The sequence below is a fragment of the Melitaea cinxia genome, chromosome 25, assembly GCF_905220565.1.
Source record: "Melitaea cinxia chromosome 25, ilMelCinx1.1, whole genome shotgun sequence".
Lineage (NCBI taxonomy): Eukaryota > Metazoa > Arthropoda > Insecta > Lepidoptera > Nymphalidae > Melitaea > Melitaea cinxia.
The window spans coordinates 10,858,261-10,877,642 of record NC_059418.1 but is presented as its reverse complement, the minus strand read 5'-3'; the positions used below and the strand labels follow the sequence as shown (position 1 = coordinate 10,877,642).

Below are 19,382 nucleotides of genomic sequence, written 5' to 3'. Positions count from 1 at the left end.
AAATTCCTCCCCAGTGGGGACATGACGCGGGGCTGAACTTCCAAGTTATTCTGCGACTAGCTAGTCTAGACGCAATTTCAATCTCATTAGACGACAAAAAATCATATATCTCTCTTAAGTAATTATTTGTGCCTTTGAAGTTGGTGCCGCAATCCGACCGAATCAAGGACGGTAGTCCTCGTCGTGACACGAACCTATCTAGCGTCGCAACAAAGGCCTCTGTCGAGAGGGCTGAAACGAGTTCCAAATGTACCGCCTTGGTAGATAGGCAAACAAAGACGCACAAATAAGCCTTGACAGTTTTACTGTTCCCGAGGGTCGAGGTCTTAACCGAAAAGGGACCTGCAAAGTCCATACCAACTCTAGCAAAGGGCCTTGTTTCTGTGACCCGATCCGAGGGCAGGTCACCCATCATAGGCTGCATGGTAGAGGCCTTGAGCCTATAGCAAGGCATGCAGCGAAAGACCACACTACGGATCGTCCTTCGGGTCGATAAAATCCAAAATTCTCGCTGTAAAATGGCCAATAAGGCATTACAGCCGGCGTGAGAATTCTTGATGTGACGATCAGTCACCAACAAACTAACCAAGTGGCCACTCTTAGGCAACAGGAAGGGGTGACGAGATCCATAAGGGATGTTTGCGTTCCTAAGACGCCCTCCGACTCGCAAAAGACCCGCACTGTCCAAGAAGGGGTTCAGTTTGCAAATAGCCCCGGACAGCTTGGATTTGCCCTTTCTCAAAATGTCAATCTCATTTTCAAAGTGTGCCTCTTGCACAGAGCGAACCCAATGAAAAAGAGCATCCTGGAGCTCTTGTGGCGATAAGAACGCCTCCAAACATTTTTTCTGTGGGTGTCTACAATTTCTTATGAAGCGCTTTATCCAAGCAGTGACACACAACAATTTGTCCAATGAGCTGTAGCGATTCAATAGGAAGTCTGGGTCGAACGGACGGCCCTACCGTTCAATAGCAAGCGTTCGCAAACCAGGCAATGCGACAGTATCCAAGGCCGGTGTTCGCGGCCAATTAGGCTCTGACCTAGTCAACCACTCTGGTCCCCACCACAGGGAGTGCTCAACCAAAAAGGGAGCCATACATCCCCGTGACGCACAATCAGCAGGGTTGGCTTCGCCAGGCACATGCCTCCAAATCAACGGGGTCTCCGATTTCTGAATCTGAGAGACTCGATTCGCTACAAACACCTCTAAGGTGTGGACTGACGCCTTCAGCCAACACAGAACAATTTGACTGTCAGTCCATGCATAGACCGTGGCAATGTTAACTGACGGGCATAACGTTGACATTACGTGATTCAAGAGGCGAGCAAGAAGGGCCGCCCCCGACAACTCTAACTTGGGAATTGTCAAGGCAGTTCGAAGAGGCGCAACCTTGCTCTTCGCCATGACCAACGACACCTTCACCTGACCATCCATGGTCACGGTGCGTAAATATACGGCTGCTGCGTACCCACGTTCCGAAGCGTCCGAGAACCCATGATGGGACGCTGTATGCTTTCCTGGCGGAATCATAGCACGGGGTAACGATATTCTATTAATGGCAGGCAATGAGGAAGCAAATAAGAGCCAATCCTCCAAAACAGCTTCGCGGAGTGGCTCGTCCCATCCGAGACCTGCAGTCCAAAGTCTCTGCAGGAAGCATTTGGCCCAGAATATGACCGGGCATATCCAGCCATTGGGATCAAACGTTCTCGCGACAGTCGACAGAAAAAGTCGTTTCGTCCAAGTATGAGGCGAATCCAAGTCGACGTTAAATGTGAAGATGTCCTGAACTGGTCTGTACTGGATTCCAAGTACTGTCATCATGGTAGGATTGTCACGGTTCTCAAACAGGTGAGGATCCTGCTGGTGGTCATCCGGAAGCCCATCCAAAAGCGTAGGTAAGTTGGAGATCCATTTGCGCAACTCATATCCTGCGGAGGCTAGGATGCCAATCAGCTCATCACGCAAGAGGAGAGCCTCTCTCTCCGTAGACGCGCCAGTGCATATGTCATCGACATATAGATCCTCCTTCAAAATGGCGGCAGCGCGAGGAAACGACATACGCTCTCGATCTGCGAGCTCCCAAAGCGAGCGTATGGCCAAAAAGGGGCTAGACCGCAGCCCGTATGTGTTCTTGTTGAGCTCGTAGACAAGCATGGGATCTTGCGGGTTTTCCCGCCACAATATCAACTGGTATCGGCGATCATCAGGGTGAATAACCGTTTGCCTGAACATCATCTTGATGTCGGCCACAAAAACAAATTGATGACGACGAAACCGTGTAATGACATCACAAAGGTCCTTAAGCAATTTGGGACCAGGATGAAGACACTGGTTCAAAGACACTCCCGATGTGGTCTGCGCAGAACCATCAAAAACTGTGCGCAACTTGCCACTTGATGGTTTTATGACGGCATGATGTGGGAGGAAAAAATGCTCCATCGAGCGCCAATCAAATTTTGACACAGACATGTGTCCCAAATCTTCATACTCCCGCATGAAGTTAATATACTTCTCTTTGAGTAGAGGGTCCCTGCTCATGCGGCGTTCCATTGCCAACAAACGCTTCTCTGCAGTAGGCCGCGAGTCTCCCAGGGGCGGCCGTACGGCGAGAAAGGGCAATCTTGTCATGATCCGGCCAGAACGGAGGTAGCTAGTGTTGTTCTGGTAGAACAGTTCACACTCCTCATGTTCCGGATCAGAGCGGGGCGCTTGTGGTGGCTCTTCCACTTCCCAAAATCTCTGCACTGCGTCAGAGAGAGCGGAGCCCACCATCAAGGCCGTTCCAAGTTCGGTAGAAGGGGGAGCCCTCAATACAGGCCCCATTAATGCGAACCCAAATATGGTCCGGAGGGCTACTAAGCCACCTGGCTGCAAAACACGATCCTTGCCAAGCAATATTTTGGCTAGAACATCGGCACCAAGTAACAAATCGACCATGCCAGGTAGGTCAAATTGAGGGTCAGCCAAGTTTAAATCGGCGGCCAATTTTACCGCATCCGCAGACAAACGAACTTGCGGGTGACTGCCCAAGATATTCTCCATCACAATAGCCGACGATCCCAGCGTCGGGCGTGGAGAACTTGAGGGAGAGAACTCAAACCAAACGTGTCCCTCAACCGTGGCCACAGGGGCGTTTCCGACACCTCTAATTACATCTGAATATCTTTTAATATTCAGGCCAGTCTGCCCTACCAACCAAGACGAGACTATGCACCCTTGTGAGCCTGTGTCCAATATCGCTCGGACTACAACCGAGGCGCCCGTCCGTCCCCAGACCCTGACATGAGCCGTGGGCAAGAGGACGGTCTCAAAAGGGGACGGTGCATAGCGAGGGCAGACGCCAACATCCTAATGTTGGCGTGGCGGCGATCGAACTCCGCTGTCCTGTGCCGACGCGTCAAAATGAGGTAAGGGTCTGAACTCGACATCCTCTCGGTGACGACTGCCACGAGCCATAATCGGCAGTTCATAGCGCCGGGAGCGTCCGTACCGAGGGTTGCGCGGTTCCAAGCGAGGACGCTCCGCCAAAGGGGGAGACGGCAAACGTACCGGACGTGCATCACGGTAGTCGTTGTACACGACCGGAGGTGACCTTACTTGGCCACGCGGGGAAAGTGGGGGCGAGGGGGACGCAAAGGTACGGGTTTGAACCCGAGGCCCTCTTTCATACCCGCCCGTGGGACTGCGCACCGAGCCATGTCGGCGATTAACGGCAGCACAATCTGCGCGGCGGGGGGTAGGTGAGCCGGACTCCAAAATGCGGGATTGATCCCGGCGTCCACTCACGTACCCGCCCGAAGGCGACCCCGGGTGGTCGCGACGGCCATTCGCGTTGGCGCACAGCACCTTCAGATGCTTTTTTTTTTTTTTTTTTTTTTTTTTAACAAGTCTTATACATCCACGGGCTTATGAACCCATGTCCTTTTTTACTCTAATACATGCTGTTTGCGCTTACATGAATATGAATAATGAATAATTTGTTAAATGATTACTGGATTATTCGACTCCATTTTGATGGCTTCGATTCTCTCTTGCAAGTAAAGTGACGCCTGGGCAGGAACGGTGATACCAGTTGTAAAAAACTAATTTACTGTGTTGCAACTTTATACAATAAAACTTTAACTTAAAATATATGTAATAATAAATCTTCTCATGAATGAAAGCCTAAACATCCTCCCCCGCGTTGAAAGATTTCCTTTCAACAGATTCGTCGTCCAAAAGTGGGCAGATGCGGGTGAGGGGTCTTCTAAGGCAGCCCCTGGTTGTGTTAACATCAGCCACTCGTGCCACACCATCAGGTCCATGGTAGAGACGAGCAACTCGTCCAAGACGCCAGCATAAGGGAGGCAAGTTTTCCTCTTGAAGTAGGACCAAATCTCCAATCTTCAAAACTGGTCCATACTTTGTTCGCCACTTGGAACGTTGTTGCAGTTCCGAGATGTATTCTTTGTGCCAGCGCTGCCAGAAATGTTGCCTTATTTGTTCAAGACGAGCATATCGTTGGAGTGCGGTCGTCTTCTGTTCCACTAGCTCAGGTGCAGGTAATGCAGTGATTGGTCGTCCAATAAGAAAGTGCCCTGGAGAAAGGGGAAGAAAATCGTTAGGACTAGAGGATAAAGGACACAACGGGCGACTGTTAAGGATACCTTCCACCTGTGCAAATAGTGTGCTTATCTCTTCGAAAGTTAAGTGGGTGTTACCCATAACACGTTTAACATGGTATTTAGCCGATTTTACGCCGGCCTCCCAGACACCGCCGAAATGAGGAGCATAAGATGGTGAGAATTTGAATTTTATTTCCTCTCCAATCGCAAAATCTAACACTGAATCAGAATAGGATTTTAAAAAAATAGCAATTTCTTTAGCTGCTCCTACAAAATTGCGACCATTGTCACAAAATATTTCCAGCGGCTTACCACGCCTAGCAATAAAACGGCGTAAAGTCATTATGAATGCGTCTTTGGTTAAATCGCTGACGGCTTCTAAATGTATGCATTTGTAGCGAAGGCAAATGAATAGACACAAATAACATTTTACAAGCCGAGCTCCGCGACCCCGTCTATTTAGTATCATAAATGGACCCGCGAAGTCGATGCCTACAGTACGAAACGGAAAATCGACTGTAACACGTTGTGATGGCAAAGTTCCCATGAATGGACTTAGAGTTTTACCTCGCAGCCGTCTGCATGTGATGCACTTTTGAACTGTGCTTCTAGCTAAGCGTCGACCATTGATAGGCCATATCTGATCCCGTACAGAAGCGAGCAGTAGTTGTGGGCCTGCATGTAAATTTCGTAAATGACAATCTTCAAAAATGAGCTTGGTAAGATGATGAGAGGCATGTAAAAGTATCGGGTGCTTTCTATCATAGCTTAAATTAGAAGCATCTATACGACCACCGACTCTAATTAAACCGTTTGCATCAATAAATGGAGACAAAGATAAAATGGTTGACTTAGAATTTATAAATTTGTTTTTAGTTAACGAATCATATTCTTGTGGAAATAGCTGTTTTTGAGCTGTTATACATAAATAATAAAATGAATCATTCAATTCTTCAATCGTAAGTTTACTGACTATTTTATTTTTAGGATTTTTTATGTTATAAAGAAATCGCTTTACATATGCAACTATGCGTTTTAATTTATTAAGCTTAGAGTAATTTTCTATATTTATGACTGGATCCATTGAATTTATTGTAGCTGTATGTGATTTTATCTCTGGTAAAATAGAATCTGAATTTTTAATTAATTGTGGCCATTCACACTCTGGTTTTAAAAGAAATGAAGGCCCTGACCACCACAATGACATATTAACAATTTCATTGGGTTGTACTCCTCTTGATATAAGATCAGCAGGGTTCTCAGAGGATGGAACATAACGCCAAGAATTAGCATCTGTTAACTCGCAAATTTCAACAATTCGGTTGGCTACGAAAGTTTTTAAATTACTGAAGTCGGCTCGGAGCCACCCAAGGACAACACTAGAGTCACACCAATGAATAAGACGTACATTTTGATATCTTAAAGAATCAATAGTTGTTTTTACCAGTCTTGCAGACAATAAAGCGGCGCACAGCTCAAGCCGTGGTATGGTCATTGGTTTTATTGGCGCCACTTTGGACTTTCCACATAACAAAGAAACGGTAACATTACCTAGAGTGTCAAGGGATCGCATATATAGGCACGCCCCATATGCAGACTGAGATGCATCGCTGAAAGAATGCAGTTCAATGAATGATGGTGAATCACAAAGTGTGCGTCTAGGTATGTCTAGTGATTTTAAGCAATGCAAATTATCAGCAAATTTTTTCCATTCCAAATTAATATGATCAGAGACTGGTTCGTCCCAAGTTAGTTTTTCAGTCCATAAAAGTTGTAATAATAATTTAGGTTTGATTATGCATGGACTCAATAACCCAAGAGGATCAAAAATTTTAAATGATGATGATAATATGAATCTTTTGGTTAACACATTACTTGAAGGTATCTGTATAGAAACATGCAAATTATCTGTATTGGAATTCCAACCTAACCCTAATGTATTTAATGAATTACTAATGCTTAAATTATCATTTGAATCGACTACATCAGACTGATAAATTGCCTTTGAATTTGATCTATATTTTCTTAAATTAAAACATCCCTTCCTAAGTGCTTCAACTACGAACTTCTGTATATAGAGAAGAGTATCTTCTTCATCTGCACCAGTTATTAGGTCATCAACGTAAAAGTCGTGTTGAATAACTGTTTTTATGAGATCGTCATCGCATTCCTCCCCTAGTTGCCAAAGGCACCGAGTACTCAAATAGCTGGCACTTTTAAACCCGTAAGTGACAGTATTTAATCGATACGTTTCTAAAGGTTTTGACTCATCTTCTCTCCACAGTATGAGCTGCAGATTACGATCCTCTTCATGAAGGAGAATCTGGCGGTACATTTTTTCTATGTCCCCTGTCAAGAGATATTTATACTGTCGGGCTCTAATCAAAATGGAAAAAAGAGAGTCTTGAATATTTGGGCCCTTTAACTGTATGTCATTTACAGATAGACCTGAGGAAGTGCGTGCAGATCCATCAAAAACTACTCGTAATTTTGTTGATTCACTGTTAGCTTTGAATACAGCATGATGGCATAAAAAATATGATGTACCTAGATTTGACGTTGATATTTTTTCCAAATGGCCTAACTGTGCATATTCATTAATAAAATTGCTATATTGTGATTTCATTTCTGGTTTCTTATTTAATCGCTTTTCTAAATTAAGGAAGCGCCTTTTCGCTAGTGTATAAGAATCGCCCAACACATCGGGTGTATTAGCTAATGGGAGCCTAACACAGAATCTACCCGTGGGGAGACGGTATGTATGACGAATAAAATGGTTTTCGCATTCTTTATCTGTATCAGATAATATTGGATCTTGGGGAACTGATTCTAATTCCCAAAATTTAGATAATTGTGAATCAATTTTGTTGAAGTAAGATAGGTTAGACAGACAATGATTATAATTGCTTTTATGAATATTATTAGTAGAGGTAGAGATAGGGCCTCCGATCAGCCACCCTAGCTTGGAACTTCTTAGTTTAGGATTATTAGGGCCCAGAGACCTCTGCTCAGAGCCTAAGATGTCCCAAAATATATCGGCACCAATAATAATTTCTACTGGTGCGGGTTGATCAAAGGTCGGGTCTGCTAACTGAATGTTTTTTGGTAATTTGAATTGCTGAATATTGATGGATTGAATAGGGATTTCTCCTGAAAGATTCTTTAGTACTAAACATGAAAGTGAAATACTAAAATCTTTGTTAACTAATGAATTGAATTTCAAATTGCATGACTCTGTGACTTTATCACAAGAATTGTTACCTATGCCTATAACGTTGATTGTATGAATTGGATTTGAATCTAGCGACAATGATTGTTTAAGAGATTGAGTAATAAATGACGATTGACTGCCGCAGTCCAGCAGTGCGCGGACTGTTTTACTTTGATTTGTATTAGGATTTGTTACATTGATTAATGCTGTAGACAATATGATTTGATTAAAGTTTTGTTTAGAAAAATTTGCTAATGAATGATTATTACTAAGATTACTATCGTTTTCTACTGTAGGAATTTTAGAACTAGTTTTATTTTTGGTGATGTGCAAAAGAGTATTGTGTCTCTTATTACACTCACGGCAAGGTCCTAAGTGGCATTCACGAATTGAATGCCCAAATCTTAAGCAATTAGGACACAAGTTTAACTTAGAAACTTCAATTTTGCGTTCTTCAACATTTTTGCTTAAAAATATAGGACAATTATATATTCGGTGATCTCCTTTGCATAGAACACAGCGATAATTTATTTGACTTGTGGCTGCAAAAGATTTCAATTGTCGTTCACCAAAATTATTTTTACGAATTAATGGAATTGCAGGTCGTGACTGTGACAATATTTTATCTGGTTTATTACGATTTAAACTTTCGAGTACATCTGAACGATCGGATAAGAATTTGTGAAATTGTTTAAGTGTGGGTACATCATCCAATGTATTACGATATTCCTGCCACTTAACCATAGTAACATTGTCTAATTTTGAGGATACCATATGAATAATGAGTGTGTCCCACTTGTCAGTAGGTTCGCCTAAAGTAGCTAAAGCACGAAGGTTTTTTGTTACATGATCTATCAAAAATCGAAGTGATCTTTCTGATTCACGAGCCACTGTATTTATGTTAAAAAGAGCACTGAGGTGATGAGTTATAAGTTGTTTTTTGTTATCATAACGCTCACAAAGCAAAATCCAAGCATCGTTATAATTTGCCTCGGATATTTCAATATTAGAAACTATACGTGCAGCATCCCCCTCCAAATATGATACCAAATAATGAAATTTATGAATTGACTGAAGTCTATCATTATTATGTACTAGTGATAAAAATGAATCCCGAAAATCCAACCATCTGAAATAAGACCCATCAAATTTGGCAATTTGAATTTGTGGAAGCTTAAAGTTGACCTCGTGACGATCATGATTACAACAAGAATGTTCAAGAACAGTTTGATCTTCGCGCGGCGAGCTAGTGTTACTTGTGTCTTTCTGATTATTCTGAATTATTTGTAGCCCCGTTGCAATAGTAATACAAAAATCCTGTTCAATATTATCACGCTCGATAAGCTCGCTGGTCATATTCTCAAAATTAAGTACTTCTATTCGTGATTGTAGCATATCAAATTCATCCGACAGTTTTTTAATTCTATCTACCCTTAATTGTAATTCGCCTATCTGAAGCGACGTCAAACTAATCGAGGAAATAGAATTCAAATAAGTTTTAAATTTAGTAATGCGGCCTTTTACAGAACTACGTCTTACACATAGATCCTTCAACTCCTTTGCGTTAACCGTTGAGACACTACTAGCTTCGGTCATTGTGGTTATTTAAATTTATAACTATTACAAAACCAATACAAATACTTAATTGAAATAAAGTGAAGTGATTATGAAAATAAAAATAAAAAAATATATCTAAATGCAAAGAAGTGAATAGGCAAATCGAAAATAAATTAAGTAGGTAGTTAAAAAAAATAATGTCTCACGCTCCTCAATTCGACGATGCTCAGGACTCCGCTCGTAAACAAAAAAAAAATGTTCGCAGCAAGCACTGGTTACCGCTCAGCTGATCCACTAGCTGCACCGGTCGGCCAGCGTCAAGCGTACGCGCAGCATTCGAAAATCCTGAAGTATTCGGCGAATAAATTAATATGATTTCCCGTCAACACTATTACGTTAATTCGTATTACAATTTTACATTAATTCGTATAACTCGTATATAAAAATAACAAAAATATAATACTGTTCATCTATTGTTATAATAAGTAACCTTTTACTGCAACTTAAAGATTAAATTTACTTTATTGAATAGTTCTTTGTTAGTTTTACTATGGTTTTATTAAATAATTAAATATTTTACGTCTAAAAATGTTGATTCTTAACTGTTTTTAATGAAATTAATACGTAACATAACTTTTAACAAAATGGATGTAGGTAGATAATACACGTGTTTCGTACATGTTAATACTTGCAATTTTTGTATTTAATTTGCACAAGTGAAGCTGGATTTGGTTATAGGATGATGTAATGGATAGAAAAAGGATTTTAGGGAATTTAGGGCACTTATCTTAGTAAGCTGCGTGGTCCACGATGGGTTCTGCGCACCAAGCTAAGGTCACGCCGTAGCCGCCCCTTCCGATCATTTTTTCAAGTATGATTGTTCTTGATTAAATGAATGAATTGACTGCTGTTTCAGGATCAGGCCTTTGGTTCTAATTAGTAGTTAAAGTATATCTTGAATTTTGAATCTTGATTATGATTATTGATTATTGCGATATGTAAAATTTTTTAGGTAATTATTGTTGATTTTAATTTTCTAATCGTTCATCTTGCAGATTCGTAATCACACGGTCGCCAAAAATTTGTTTGCGCTTACATGAATATGAATAATGAATAATTTGTTAAATGATTACTGGATTATTCGACTCCATTTTGATGGCTTCGATTCTCTCTTGCAAGTAAAGTGACGCCTGGGCAGGAACGGTGATACCAGTTGTAAAAAACTAATTTACTGTGTTGCAACTTTATACAATAAAACTTTAACTTAAAATATATGTAATAATAAATCTTCTCATGAATGAAAGCCTAAACACATGCAAATTTTTATTTTTATTTTTTTTTTCTCTATTTCAAGGTAGGCACCTTCAGATGCTGCCCTCCACAAATAGGACACGGGTGCGTGTCGGGGCAGGCGCGCTGGTAGTGGTCCCCTAGGCAGGAGAAACACCACCCTCGGGCCTTGGCAATCCGCCTACGAGAGGACACGTGCAGCGCTACAAACACCTGGCACTGCGCCGTTCGGTGGCCCTGGGACTTACAAAATCGGCAGTCCGGTCGCGCGGCCTGCGCGACAGCAAAGCGGGGGGACGCCTTTCCTTTTGGCGTGGTTTGGGCAGTGCGCCGTTGATTGGTGGGCCTGGGGCTTGATGGTCCCACCGGCGCAACGGCGACCATAACGTCACCCGTGCGACACTCGTTCTCCAAGAACGTCAATAGCTGGTCAAAGGTAGGGAGAGGAGATGCCTCATCCCTAGCGTGCTCTTGTTCAAAGCGTGTCCTCATGGACACTGGCAACCGCTTAAGTACAATGCGCAGCAACAAATAAGACCACTGGGCGACCGGCAGTCCCAAGCGGTTGAGAGCGTTAGTGGCAATTAAGAGGGGGTTGAGCAGCTCAGTCCTCAACTGGGGGGCATTGCTCACGATGGGAAGGTCCATAATCTGGTCAATATGGGCATCGGCCAGACAGCGCTGATTATGATAGCGCTTGGTGAGCAATGACCGTGCAACTTCATAGCTCCCGTCGCATATTGGGAGATGCTGCACAAAGCCCCTCGCCTCTCCATCAAGCACGGAGAGCAGATAGGCCAACTTTTGAGAGGGGCCCAAATCCTCCCTCGAGTCCACGAGGCTCTCAAATAGGCCAATGAACCCCATCCACTTGTCCAAACGACCATCAAAACGTGGAAGGTCCAAGCTAGGCAGTTTCGTCAAAAGGCCCACGGGAGTTTTCAAAGGGGCCCTGGTAGGCGGTACTCCGGCACGCAAGGCTAAGACCTCACGAGCGCGTTGGGCGATGTCGTCAGCCATGTCCATAATTTGGACATAGTCCTCGTGGACTTGATCACGTCGCTCCTTCGGGAATGACTCCATAGGTACATCCTCTAGATGTAGAAGGAAGCGCTGGTACAGAGTCTCCACCTGTTGAAGTCGAGCAGGGCATTTCTCGTACCTGTCCATCAAGGCCTCCGTTCGATTCTCTCTAGTCACCAAAGCGGCAGCTGAGCTGAACCATCTGAGGTGAGTTGTTATTCCCGAACATGACTCACGGACAACAGTGAATGCGGTTGAAGTCATCTTCAAAGGCACAAGGTACACAAACAAATAATAACAAACAAAAAAAAGAAAACAAGTTATTTTTCAATAAAACAACAGTTATTACCAATTTAAATTAGATATCAAATCTTAAACGACTTAAGTAATAATTTAAGAAGAAATAAAAGCAAGGTTTTAGACTAATATTAACTCAAAATTATGAATTCAATATAACAAACCAGTCAGCAACTTTTAAGCATTAACAAACAAATTAATTAACAAATTTTTTCTTTGTTTTCAATAATCCAGGTAAACAACAAATTTACTTAAATCAATTAATTTACTTATTGATACAAATTTAACAACTGTTTCAAGCTTATACTAGCAATAAAATTATTTATGACAAATTATGTATGTTATGACAATTAACTTTTCAATAAAGTACAAAACAGTTCGGTTCTTTGCTTAATGGCTTTAAGTAGAAAACAAATGTGAAACTAATAAAAATATTCCAAGAAAATTATGTAAGATATATAGAAGATGTATGCAAAACAAAGAACAACTAATGACAACAATTTCTAGTCAATATTATAAACCTTTTTAAAACAAACTAATATTCTTATTCTGTAAATATTAAATGTTAAATTTAAATACTAAGTACAATCTATCTAAAGTGCACAAGTAACTCAATATTTTACAAGTAGGCAGTAAATACAAATTACATATACAAGTCAATGTTTTTCCTTTTTTTATTTTTCTTTATTTATACAACAAACTATTAACTATTAACTATTAACCACGCTCTGCTACCAGAAAATTATGTGTATCATCCATCCTGGAGTTTAATAGATGCGCAGTGGAAGTTGACACAGGACAAAAGGGATGTACATAATTGTCTGCGATAACACAGAGCTAAACATATAATTAAGTCAAAGTTACCTGATGTTTCTTCGTAGGTGACGTTGCCCTGAGTATAAATCTAACTAACAAAGGATAAAGCTGGCCAACCAAATCAAATGCTAATTGATTTATACTTAGCTGAAGAGGGCAAGCCCAACAGATCACGAAGCCGTCGATGAGTGACGTGGGACTCCAACAAGGGGTTGCAAATTATATAACACTGAGTCACTCCAAACTTATCAAGTACATATAAGCTTACATTATTAGTTCAAGCAATGATCAAGTCAATGAAATTACACAAGTCTTCAAACAATTACTTGAGCACGTTTCGGCGCACTTAGCAGTCGCAATCAGGCCGATTACTTACAAATCAAGTTAGCAATTAAATCGTACACAAGCAAATTATACACTTAAAATTATCTAAACCGAACGTAATCACGTTACAAAAAGGGTTTTTAGCAACAAAAGCGCAGCGAGTTCTCTCGGAACGGTCAGAACTTAAAACGTTAGCGAACGGAAGTGTCAGCCTATGCGCCGGATTCAGCGCAGCCATAGATATTATACAATTTTTAGTGTTGCTAGGTTTGGTTTATAACAGACGATGTTTTATTTAAAGCACTAATTTACATCGAACACGGCGCGTCCGTCTCCACTCGAAGCATTCTTTTATCGAGATTATTATTTCTTTACGATTCGTCGAGACTTGTGCGGACGAGACGTTTGTTGTTGAACACAGAGAGGCCTCCGTTGTGTCAGTTTGATTAGTTCTTGTGGTTACTTCTATGAGCTGCTTAGTGTAGTGTTGAAGTAGTGCGCGGTGTTGGATTGCTCGTAACTGTTAAACTAATGTCACAATTGTTATTATAAGAACATGTAGATATGTGTTTGTATGTATTCTCAGATCTTCAGCTTTTATATTAAGTATACATGTAAAATGTATACAGTCTTATCCATAATAAGTCATCGCCTGACGTCACTTGAATCGTGAAATTGAATCCAACTTCTCGTGAAATACAAACATATCTTAGCTACCGAAAAGTCGTATAAAAATTTAAACGTTATCCGAAATACAGTTTCTACCGCGATGCGGTCGAGCAATATTTTTTCCATATTTTAAACGATTCAAAATTATTCAGTGTCTACTGCGCCTTAATACCTTTTTTTTCTAATAATATGAGTATTATATATTAATATAAATACAAAAAGTAGGAAAAAATGTTATTACGTCGACGTCACACACGTGTTCTGATGTGATATTCATATGTAAATTAATGGTCTCGGAGAAACTGTCACGCGCAAAAATAAATAAACCTGAATTACTCTTCTATTATTAAATATGTCCAGCATCTCCAACTATACCGTCTCTTTCACGCATGAGCTATCTCTCTTTAACGTTTAAGAAAACAGTGATTAGAGCAAAGAATGCAGAACCCCATTTGTATGCTTATTAGCGATCCCCTGAACACTTGACAAAACTTCGCCTATTTAACGATGGCCCAATTTATAAGAGAAAGCGATTTAGTGCAATCAATAAAGTTAAAATATGCATACCTTGGATCAATCTGTTAATTTCTTAATGGAACCAACTAAGTTTGTGTTGAACTCCGACATAAAAAGTTCTGTACCACGAAATTTAACATCACACAGTTCTTAATATCTAGCAAAACAACACAGAAAAGAAACAAAATTCTTCTATAGAGGCTTTCTCTTGTTACAATAATAATATTTCAAATATACAACCCAAAGATAAAATAACAAATAGACGAGCGGACAGTAAGGTTATAACAGGATTACGTTCTCTTAATTCTAGTTTATTTTAAATACAAAAACGCTCTCAGCCATAACCATATGCATAAAGGATCAAAGTAAGAAACTTGGAGCAAATTCTAATTATAAAGAAAATGTTTATAGCTCAGAGATGACTTGAAAGAATTTACATCAAAAGTAAAGGCGCATTAATCTCTTTATGTTCATAAGGTCCTCATCTGCTGCTCGGTGCTTACGAGAATTCTTTTTATGAGTATTCTTATAACGCTTCAGATGACAACACGTCACGTATTAAATATTGTTTCTAGTGCAGATGTTAGTTCAGATCTACTACCTGTCAGATATGTTTCATTTTGACGTTCATGTCCGTTTCTAATTATCACTGCACACTAATTGATTCCAAATAATGGATTAAATTTGATTACTAACAAATATAGTAATTAATAAATGTTAAATAAAAGTAAATAATCCAGTTTATAAGTCACTCATTCGTGAATCCAATTGACTCAACACTTCGCCTTAAATAAAACAAACACACAACGAGCCTCCCCTCACGTGAGCTCTCAGCGATCAAGCGCTCAGTACACATTAAGTGTTGGAACATTTCCTCAACAATAATATTATTTCTCGGACCTGCGGCGAGGAGATAGTGATGTTAGTTGTACACTCGTGTACGAAGTATGTAAAAGAACTTTTCTGAAATTAAAAAAAAAGGAACAAAATTATGATAATATACTAATCGTGTTGACACAGGTGCTATATTTTTCAAAGGTGAGTAGTAGATGAACTAAGAAACGTTTTGTTTTCTTTCGTTGAAATCTTAAAAATATAAATATAACTTCATCATAGCTGTTTTGTACGATCTATGCATTTCGAAATTCAATAAAAATATTAATGAATTAAAAAATTTGTATAGTGAATGTACTATCATTTTTTTCTCGTTAATCATTTCTTTTTAAAGAATTTGTATTGACATTTTTCGCTTCTACAGTCCCCATCCCTTTTGTTATGTCAGGCTGCCTGACCGCGATAAGGGATGTAACAAATATAGTGGGATTATCTTACGAAGCTTCCCGAACAAACCCGGTCACCTGATTGACAATAGAAGTATTAGGATTTATACAATATCAAATATTTGAAACCTTTTCATAGTAAACACAATAATATTATTTATATAATAGTATACCGTAAAGTAAATTATTTATTTGGATAAAGGTAATATTTCTATACTTAAATTCCATAGGAATATTTACAGGTGCAGTGGTTCGTAGCGCTGTGCTACATGATGTAGCGTACCGCTACGAAGCTACATATTTAAGGAAAAATAAAATGTTATTATGGCGTGTCAATGTTATGCTGTGTGGCTACGGCACCAAAGAATATAGCCACCCTCTCTCTTCCCGTGGGTGTCGTAAGAGGCGACTAAGAGATAACAAGGTTCCACGACCACCTTGGAACTTAAAAAGCCGACCGATGGCGGGATAGCCATCTAACCGCTGGCTTAGAAAAACACACAGGCCGAAGACGGGCAGCAGCTTCTTAGGTGCGACAAAGCCAGCCCTGCGGTCACCAACCCGCCTACACAGCGTGGTTACTATGGGCAACACAAATGAGTTCACGCATTTTTGGCGCGAATTTGTGGAGGCCTATGTCCAGCAGTGGACTGCAATAGGCTGGAATGATGGCGTGTCAACGCGAAACACTCGATAAATATTTATCAAAGATTTTCATTTAATGAAACAACTTTTTTCGGATTTTATCGCGGTTTATTATTATCTTTTGATTCCCGACGTTTCGGATACTTTACAGCAACCATGGTCACGGGGGGACTGAGGTGTCAGACGTCCCAACGTTACAAAGTTATTCGAAACTACCCGACATACATCAATATCTTATACAGTCCTATCTACGTAGAATGTGCTAATTGAGTCTTTAATCTGTGGTGAATTATGCTTGGTTTTTGATTTAATTATATTAATAATGGGGTCCCAAGCAGGTGGTAATTGCCAGCCATCTTCTCTATTGAAATTTGGATGTTTTTTAATTTCAATAGCCTCACGGATCATCCTTGGTTGGAATCGGTGTTCTTTTGCGAGGATCTGTGGTTTATCGAATCTAATATAATGGCTAGCTGTGTCTAGACTGTGTTTACTGATTGCGGACTTAGTATAGCGACGATGTTTTAAGTCAGCTATATGTTCTTTAACGCGAGTTTTAATCGATCGTTTTGTTTGTCCTATATAAGAGAGACCACAGTCACAATCAAGCTTGTATACTCCTGCATCTTGTAAGGGTATATGACACTTGACAGATGGTAAAAATTGACTTATCGTTTTTGGCGGCTTGAAAAAAGTTTTTATAGAAGCTCGCTTTAAGATGAAGCCAATCTTGTCAGTGACCCCTTTCATAAAAGGTAGCACAGCAGGTACTCGTTCGACGGTGGCTGGTTTCACACGTTCACTGCGATGAGGATGCGGTACCCGAAGCTTGTTGTCTCGCAGTACTTGCTTGACATGTTGAAGTTCGGTCTCCAGGTGTCGCTCATCGCAGATCCCTCGTGCTCTCTGAAACAAAGATTTACCCACGGTAGCTAACTGTGTTGGATGATGGTGTGATTCACCGTTTAAGTACCTATCCGTATGGGTATGCTTTCTATACACTGTATGGCTTAAGGTATTGTTGGGATTACGGATGACTAATACATCTAAGAAAGCTAAAGATTTATTTGCCTCTAACTCCATTGTGAATTGAATTTTGGAATTTATGGAGTTAAGATGGTGTAAGAATATGGATACTTTATCAGATGGTAATATTGTGAAAGTATCATCTACATACCGTTTGTAGAACCTGGGTGTTATGGGCGAGGTACGCAGAGCAGTCTCCTCGAAGTCCTCCATAAATATGTCGGCAACAACGGGGGATACTGGTGAACCCATCGCTACGCCATCTACTTGCTTGTAGAACTGATTATTCCACAACATGTAGCCAGATGTAAGGCAATGCTTGAGAAGGTCAGCATATTCTATCGGCATGTCATTTTCCTTCAGCTTTCTTGACACAATACCAATGCAATCTTCAACCGGTAAGCATGTAAAGAGTGATTGCACATCAAAACTAACCATAGTTTCATTGTCACTGAGATGTAGATGTTTGATCTCATTAACAAAGTGGTACGAATCCCGTATATGTGCTCTGGTTTGTCCACGCAGTGGCGAAAGTACATGGGCAACATGTTTAGCCAGTCTGTAGGTTGGTGAGTCGATCTGGCTTACAATTGGACGGAGTGGAGCATTAGCCTTGTGTATTTTTGGCAAACCATACAGCTTAGGTGGTTTTGGACAAGAAGGAATCAAAGATTTGACGTCTAGATTCAACGACTCGGAGTACTTTTTAATTAGATTAGTAGTTATTTTCAAAACCTTGTTAGTTGGATCGGCTTTGATATTTGTATAAGTGTTTTCATCCGATAATAGTTGTTGAATTTTATCCCTGTAATCTGACGTATCCATCACAACCGTTGCATTACCCTTATCTGCACGAAGAACCGTTAATTCACGTCTGTTTCGAAGATCTAATAAAGCTTTTAATTGTTCGCGGGGAAGATTTAGTTTCGGCACAGAACTTCGTCGTAATGCTGACGATATATCTTATCTGATAGCCTCCGAATCTTCCTTCTTTATATTGTTTCTCGACAGACAGTCCTCAACGTTACAAATAATTTCTTCGAAAGGTATCTTGCGAGGTGTAATAGCGAAATTTAATCCCTTTTCCAAAACTTTTATTGTGTTTATATCTAATTGACATTTTGACAGATTGACAACCGCGCGTGAGCTGTCATTGTCTGTGGTGTTCGATTTGTTGTTTATGACATTTGATTTGCTGTTTAACTTATCGAATTTTAAAATTTGTCGTTTTTTGCATTTATCATATTTTGATATTTCGCGCTTATTTAGAGTCTTTATGCAATTATCAAAATCAAATGTCGTTAAAACTATCTTTAACGCGGCGATCACCCATCCGATTTCTTTTTCTAAGGCGGCTAGATTAGAACGTTTTTGATATATCACCGTCCGTAATAACTTTTTACTTGCCTGGTTTAAGATTTTTGCGCTCCCTAGGATGTCGTTTTTTCGTGAAATCTTGACACACGTAGGGATAAGATTTTGGTCTCTGCATCTCTTCAAGAAATTTAATGATGTTACAAATCTTGCGCGCTTTGTCATAAGATCTTCCAGGCGGCGAATTTTATTTGCGATTTCCAGTCCGTACTGGTTCACATATTGTTTTCTAATGTTTACGCGAATTTTACTCATTTAATGAAACAACTTTTTTCGGATTTTATCGCGGTTTATTATTATCTTTTGATTCCCGACGTTTCGGATACTTTACAGCAACTTCACTTAAGCGGTAACATAAAAACAAACGTATGAAGATTGTACGTAAATATATCTTTCGTAACGCTCTCGTCACGCATCCCCAGTCAAGCGAGCGTAAAGAAGCTTTACTTCAGTCGTGTGGTCTAAAGCACAATCGTTATTTTATACGTGTAAAACATTTTTCGAGTCATCTAAAAATCTTTCCAAGCTCCCTATATTATGATACCGCACTTATAATACAGCCTTTGACTTTTATAACAGCTACGTGAGACGCGAGTGGGTTTCGCGCCCAGTTGAAATAATTTACGACTTACACACCCCAATACCCTCCTAAAATTACAATACTACACTCGACTTATAACGTGGTTTCGCAAACTTCATATTTCATATCATTACGATCTTTTATACTAGATTAAAATTATTCATTA

At 40.2% G+C, this 19,382-nt stretch overlaps 5 protein-coding genes across 5 annotated transcripts; all 5 read right to left on the bottom strand.

Annotated features, from left to right (window-relative positions):
* Positions 1-958: 958 nt before the first annotated feature.
* On the bottom strand, positions 959-3,046 carry LOC123666114. Its single transcript, XM_045600320.1, has one exon. The coding sequence runs from the start codon at positions 3,044-3,046 to the stop codon at positions 959-961; it is 2,088 nt and encodes a 695-aa protein (XP_045456276.1).
* A 1,044-nt stretch (positions 3,047-4,090) lies between these two features.
* On the bottom strand, positions 4,091-4,966 carry LOC123666173. Its single transcript, XM_045600375.1, has one exon. The coding sequence runs from the start codon at positions 4,949-4,951 to the stop codon at positions 4,169-4,171; it is 783 nt and encodes a 260-aa protein (XP_045456331.1). The 5' UTR covers positions 4,952-4,966; the 3' UTR covers positions 4,091-4,168.
* Positions 4,967-5,220: 254 nt separating this feature from the next.
* Positions 5,221-9,415, bottom strand: LOC123666113. The gene is made up of 2 exons (XM_045600319.1): positions 5,627-9,415; positions 5,221-5,283 (listed from the first exon to the last, which is right to left on the bottom strand). Exons 1-2 carry the CDS (start codon positions 9,413-9,415, stop codon positions 5,221-5,223), a joined length of 3,852 nt encoding a protein of 1,283 aa, XP_045456275.1.
* A 1,305-nt stretch (positions 9,416-10,720) lies between these two features.
* LOC123666112 lies at positions 10,721-11,953 on the bottom strand. The gene has a single exon (XM_045600317.1). The coding sequence runs from the start codon at positions 11,951-11,953 to the stop codon at positions 10,721-10,723; it is 1,233 nt and encodes a 410-aa protein (XP_045456273.1).
* A 4,517-nt stretch (positions 11,954-16,470) lies between these two features.
* LOC123666111 lies at positions 16,471-18,087 on the bottom strand. Its single transcript, XM_045600316.1, has one exon. The coding sequence runs from the start codon at positions 18,085-18,087 to the stop codon at positions 16,471-16,473; it is 1,617 nt and encodes a 538-aa protein (XP_045456272.1).
* Between the last annotated feature and the right edge of the window lie 1,295 nt (positions 18,088-19,382).